At 42.6% G+C, this 6,834-nt stretch overlaps 1 protein-coding gene across 1 annotated transcript; it reads right to left on the reverse strand.

The window, feature by feature from the left end:
* Positions 1–13: 13 nt before the first annotated feature.
* LOC111868381 lies at positions 14–2,482 on the reverse strand (the record flags this gene model as incomplete). Its single annotated transcript, XM_023858969.2, is given in 2 exon segments — positions 14–742; positions 2,338–2,482. Coding segments are annotated over 2 exon segments (274 nt in total), but the record flags the coding sequence as incomplete, so codon positions are not given.
* Positions 2,483–6,834: the final 4,352 nt, after the last annotated feature.

Raw genomic sequence — 6,834 nt, forward strand, 5'->3', positions numbered from 1 at the left:
CATTTTTTTGGCGTTTGTTAATATTTGTGTTTATTAACTAAAACATGTGGAATCCACAAGGCAGTTTTCTTAAAATCCAGATGTTAATGTTCCAAAGCCATGTATTGGTGACATCTTGAAATGTAAAGGCTGTGGTATGTGATGATCACAATTTTACCTCAATGTTTCCCAGAATCAAATCATTTAGCCTCAATAGTCAGACTTGATAGTCCAGTGCAAGAGGCTAATATGGTGTAGTATCTTATTGCTGCCAGTTTGAATGTTCCCTGTCAGTCTGTGTGGAAAATGTTATACCTGGACCAGAATAAATGAAGACATTTGTACCACAAAATATTCTATATATACCCACACCAATGCCCTCCCACTTACACTTGAATACTAATGGTATCTGAGTACAAAGTTCATATCAGAAATCAGTTGCTGAAAGTGGGCTGAAACAGTCTTTTGAATGTAATGAGCAACTTCTTCCATAGAACTACACACACTGTTGTCCTTTTGGCAAACTGATGATTCTTTTAATCCGGATAGCACCAGTTGATCCTTCGTTATCTGCTCCTTCCAAGATACATGGTGTGAAGTTCTTTGGTTGTAAAGGACCATTTATCTGACATAATCATGCTTCTGTAGGTCCTGCAACAGCTCCAGAAGGTGGGTCATCTTCCATCTGTTTGAGTTCTTTTATTACTTGTGCATGCTCTTCCAGGAGTTTGGCAAATTCATTCTTACGGCTTTCTGCCTCCACCTGCAAGAAGTTCTCTTTTAATTCCAATATAAGTTTTACATTTTGGTTAATTCTATTAACTCAGTTTATCAGTTTTATCATTTTACTATGGTCATTGCTGTTATTGAAGTGATTAGCAGTTCAGAAACTTTAAGATAAATAGGTTAGTTATTATGAGTGGGGATAATGTAGTCAGTATAGCGACAAGCTACAGGCTGGACGACTGAGGGGTTGGAGTTCGAGTCCTGGTAGGGTTAAGAATTTTCTCTTCTCCATATCACCCACATTTGTTCTGTGACCCGTCCAGTCTCCTATCCAATGGGTACCGGGGGCACTTTCCCCTAGGGTAAAGCGGCAGGAGCGTGAAGCTGACCACTTACCTCCAGCTAGTGCTGTGTCAAGAAAATGTGGATCTGTACATCCACTTCCCCATACACCTTCATGGCATAGTGCTTAATTAAACACATGGACAACTTTATCTTTATAGGTTCGTTATTAATCACGGACAAGGCAGAAAGTAAAATTCATGGAATACAGTACAATAAAGTGGTTACAGTAATGTAGGATTTGAGGTTCTGTCTTCTAGGATATAATGCTGTGTAGTCCATGGAAAGTCAGCTGAGGTTTTGATGGAACATGCTGCCTCCATCTTAATGGTCAGAGACTCTTGCAAAGACATGGGTTGCATGGGAGCCAGGCCAGCAGTTTCCATTGGTTTCATGAGAGAACCAAGGCCAACCAACATCAGACAGCAGAGAGTGGCTAGGTGTGGTCCTTCTGAGGGCTGATTTCTACAAGTATGGGCACATAGGGGAGAGAAGGCTGTGCCACAGCTCAGGTGGTGGCCTGGGTTCAATACAAGGTCAGGTCGTGTGGGATTTGTGGTGAACAAAGTGACACTGGGGTTGGTTTTCTATAAGTCTTTCGGTTTCCCCTCCAAATTCTCATCATCATTTGTCATCCAAGGCTGTACATTAAGCCAAATGGTGGCTGTCAGACCAAGTAGACTCAGTCTCTCCCAACCCCAAGAAATTAAAACTGAATTAATGGGGAAGAGAATGAAGGAGAGTGGGAGGGAAGCCATGTGCATGGGTCGCAGGCATGTGGTTGGGGGGTTAGAAGAGCAAAGCAGTGGAGGGCAGGGTTCAGGGACTGACAGGGCCCAATGAAGAAACACGCCAGATAGTCTTGTGTTGATCTTCATTAAAGTGTAATTCCTAGGATAAAAATTGATTGTGAGTACATTTGGTGAAGCTACTGCCATTTCGAGAATTTCAATGTATGTAGAAAAGTTTATGTCGCTCAGTAAAGTGCACCAGCAAATAACGTAAGAGAAAATCTGTTACCTAAATTTGATGATATTGTTATAGAGGCCAGTTTACAGAATCTTAGCATGCTGCCAGTGCATTTAATTTATAGTCTCTAATATACCTAGTACTCTGTATTATCATGATATATTTTGCAGTGATGTCACTTGAGCAGTAGTCTTTTGTAGATGTTGGACAAGCCATAGAAATTTTCTGAATGCAGTAAAGATTTCCAGAATGGCCGAATAGAGGGCTAAGAGGTTTCAACTTTCTAGATATGCACAACTGATTACATCTTAGCGGCCGTACCTGGATTTGTTTTATGCGAGCATCCGACTCCTCCTTGTTGGCTCCAGTAGAGTTGTCTGTTGTGGATGCTGGCAGAGTTTCTGTTGTGTTCACCTCAGGTTCAGGTTCAGGCTCCTCACCTGCGTCCACATCATCCACTACAATGCTATAAATATAACAGAAATCTATAACATGCTTCATGTACAACTTGTAGTTTTGCAAAATCTTCATACTGCTGAACAGTACTGTCAGTTACACTGACACCTTGGTCATCTTTCATGTCACTTCTGGTTAAAGGGCATAAAAAATCTGTATTTATGTCATATAATAAAATATAAGACCAACTATGTTGGCTTGAAAGGATTGTGATGATGGTGTATGCTGTACAGAACTATTAGGCTTATTTTGGACTCTCTGTCTGTCTTCTGGTATGTGGAAGACAAAAAACCGCAATGTTTCAGAGACTGGATCTGTCTCCATCATCAGGTGGATGGGGCAGTATAAGCCTACTCAGTTGGGCCCATTAGAAAGAGCCAGTCTCAATCACTGGACCACCTCGGTCAGTAGAGAACGGCCTATGAACACCCGACACCAGGTTCCATCAGTGGGAGATAAGTGATTGACACTAGCTCTTTCTAACGGGCCCAACTAAGTGGGCTTATCCTGCCCCATCTGCCTGAGGACAGACAGATCAAGTCTATGAAATGTGTTTTCTTTTTGTCTTATATATATACCAGACAATGAATAAAGTCCAAAATAAGCCAAATAGTTCTGTACATCTATGTTGGGTCCATTACATATACCTGTCTCCAGACAACAGTAGTCCACCAGTCGCTAATGAAATAACTGTTTTCAGAACTAAACATTCCCTTTATGTGGCACTGACAACTGCTAGATAGGACATGGGATATTCAGGATAGAGGATAGTATACTCTGTGTAAGTGGTAGGTGCTGTACCAACACATCAGATTGCTGGGAGTGCATGTGAAGGACACAGAAACAACCTGGGACAACTTCGGATGGAGAAATCGAAAATAGCCCAGCATACTTTGAAAGGAAGCTAAGGTCTTGTAAATTGAGCCAACAGAAAACACAGGTTTGGCTCACACGTGCACCTATTTGGATTTGTATCATTAGCAAGGAAGTTGGCAAGCTACAAGATAGTTTATTGTAGCTTTTTTCTACCTTGCACATTTCTTGAGATGCCTTCAGTTTTCGTTTTTCATCTGGTGATCTCACATGTTTCAATGTAGAAATTGCATAATTATTGCAAGATTTCGGTTTGTTGGTTTTAATGGCACAAATATTGATACGTTTGCCCACTTCATGGGTTGAATTTTATTGTTATGCTGCCACATTGATTGTTATGTTCTTTGTTGTTATTGGAATTTTATTACGCAGTTTTTTAAATGGTGTTTGGTGTGTCCCCCTTCATAGTTTTTTTTCATGGGTTTTGGGTTTAACTAAAGTGTGACTGATTTTACAGGTTTTTGGAGTTAGTTTCGCCTCTTGTCTCCAGGTGTTGATTACTTTTTATCCCTTGACTAGAACTCCTGCTGTCCAGAAAGATGATAACATTACCAAAGACTGGTGAGGTTCCTAAATTTTCTCAAAATTTATGTCCTGTTAGTTTCTTGTCTATGACAGGCAAACTATGTGTGAGTGAAAGTTGTTCTAGAAGTATTTTGAACTCACAGTGAGCAAAGATGCTTGCTTAATGCAAGTCAGGTACAACTGCTGTATTTTTTGATGCTGAAAAAGCCTTTCATAACTACACGATGCCCTGGCTTGTTAAATTATCTAAGCTACAGTCCTTGATCAACTTAATTAAGCTAATTAACTTTTTCTTTCAAATATTCAAAGTTTGAAAGTGAAATGTTGACACCAAAGGAAATGCAGGCAAGGGTGTCACAGTGTTCCATCCTGTCCTCTACCTTGTTCTCAGAAATCGATGGTGAGGTCTTGGTTCAATGGAGGCATGGTGTGAGCACTCTAACATAATAATCAATAAAGACAAGACTTGGGACATGTATTTCTTTCACAGATATAAACTAGTGCATTGAATCAATGGAACTCCCCCTTTAGTTGCATAAATTTGCATAAAATATGTCGCTGTAATCTTTGATATCACATAGAATCAATCAAAGCCAAGGTGTTTTAGATCATTTACTAGAGTTTATTCCCTATTCAGAACTGAGTGATTGAGTGCTGATATTAAATTACGTGTAATTCTCCATAAGGTACTAATTAGTTCCCAGCAGCACTATGGACCTGAATTGGGCTCAGCCTCTAACAGAAATGAGTATCAGGAATCTTCCTGGGGTAAAGGGCGGCCGGCGCGTAGGGCTGACAACCTTGACGCCATCTGTGAGCCGATTGTCTAGAAAATGTGGGAACCTCAACATCTCACAACCCTATGGGCCTTTACTTGTTATATTTATGACTATATAATGCAGATGTGGAGGCAGCAACCAGAAGCGATGAAATTTGTGCAACATGTGATGACCAACAAAGTATATAAGACTTAGACTTTAATATATACAGTGTCCTAGGAGCAAAGGTCAATATCCTGGGAGGTCATAGTATCGATCAGTCTAAGCAAAAAGTGTATATGTACATGTGTCCATATGGTTTCCAAGATAGAGCTACACTGTACAGTCCCAAAATTGCTAAGAAAGATATTACATAAAAAAAAAGTAGAGGTAAAGCTATCCCTGTAACAGGCCGTGAAGGCCCATAGGGTTGTGAGACTTCGAGGATCCAACATTTTCTCTAGACATTCGGCTCACAGATGGCGGTAAGGTTGTCAGCCTTACGCGCCGGCCGCCCAATTCAGGTTCATGGTGCTGCTGGGAGGATTAGGTAATTTAAAAAAAAATCCACTTCATCGGGGCTCGAACGTGCGACCTTCCAGCTTGTAGGATAGTGCCTCAACCAACTACGCTACCGCGTGCCCTCACAGATACATAGGTCGGATAAAACGTGGTGGCAATGCCTCTATAGTTCTGAAATGACCTTATTACCTGAGGTAAACACACTTACATTTCTTCGATATAATCGCCCCCCACGTGTACCACCTTCTGCCAAATATGTGGAAGGCGTCGTACACCATCAGCGCGTCCACTTCTGTTGATGTCCAGCAATAACCGCCCTATAGCACAAATAATCTCCTCTCTTGTGTTGTAACGTGTCCCTCGCAGTGGTTCTTTCATTTTGGCAAAGAGATCATAATCGCACAGACTCCTATTGGGTGAATATGGCGGATGTTGCAGTATCTCCCATCACCAGCGGCGAAGTAGATCCGTGATAGCGTCAGCAGTATGGGCCCTTGCATTGTCATGAAGGATGATGGGGTTCGTTGCCAACAAGTGTCGTCGCTTTCTCCTGAGTGCTGGACGAAGATGATTCCGCAGGAAATTTCAGTAGTAGGCAGCGTTTACTGTCTGTCATTGAGGTACAGTGTGGTGCAGTATCACTCCATCAATGTCATATGCCACAATGAAAATCGCCTTCACATTACTCTGTGTAGGGCGCACTTTCTTTTGACAAGGAGAGGCAGGATGCTTCCATTCATTTGATTGTCGCTTTAAGTGCGGTTCTTATGAACGTGCCCAAGTTTCGTCCAGAGTGACGATCCTTCCAAGGAAGTCGTCACCTTCCCTCTGGTACCGGTCCAGTAAGTCCTGTGCAATTGCATAACGTTGCCACTGTTGCACCTCGGACATTGTATGGGGTACCCAAAGCACTGAAATTTTGCGGTATCCAAGAATATCGTGCAGAATGTGGAGCGCGGTTTTGTGACATACGCCTACCTCAGCAACTAACTCCCGCGCAGCCCATCGACGCTCGGCAAAGAAGCAAGAAGCTGAACTGTGTGGCTGTCAACCTGGGGTCGTCCTGAATGGCATCCCTCCCTTCACAGAACAATTTCACCCCTCGCGCCACTGTGCGATATGGCAAAGCAGCATCACCACATGCTTCTTGCAGTCCCTGATAACAGTTCTGTGCACTACGAGCTCGTGCAACTTCAATTTTTATCCAGGAGCGCCGTTCTTCTTTCGTAAACAAGTTGTGAGGGTGCTAGACCTGGGCTCCTGCACTTCAAGACGATGCACAATGCAACTCAATGAAACACAACCAGAGCCACTCACTGCACTACCTCAACTGAACTTTTGCTATTAGCTACAGACGGCGCTAGTCCCACCTGACGCACATCTTTCATGTTACAGCAGTGTTGCCACTACTTTTCATCCAACCCTTGTATTACGTACTGTTTCTAATATCGGTATTTATACCTAGTATAATACATTTTCAAAAATTCCACCGTCAACATCAGTGCACTGCAACTCGTGTGAGTACATGTCAGGTTGCTCATTGGATATAATAGTGTGACATGTTGAGCTATGGATGACGCCCCTCCCCCCCCGCCAGCCGTGATGCGCCGAGCGAAGTCGAAGTGAGCCGAAGTTAGCCGAGTCCTACCATCCTGGTCGCTATGCAAGCGAGTCAACAGCGATG

Source organism: Cryptotermes secundus, unplaced genomic scaffold (assembly GCF_002891405.2).
Source record: "Cryptotermes secundus unplaced genomic scaffold, Csec_1.0 scaffold4110, whole genome shotgun sequence".
Lineage (NCBI taxonomy): Eukaryota > Metazoa > Arthropoda > Insecta > Blattodea > Kalotermitidae > Cryptotermes > Cryptotermes secundus.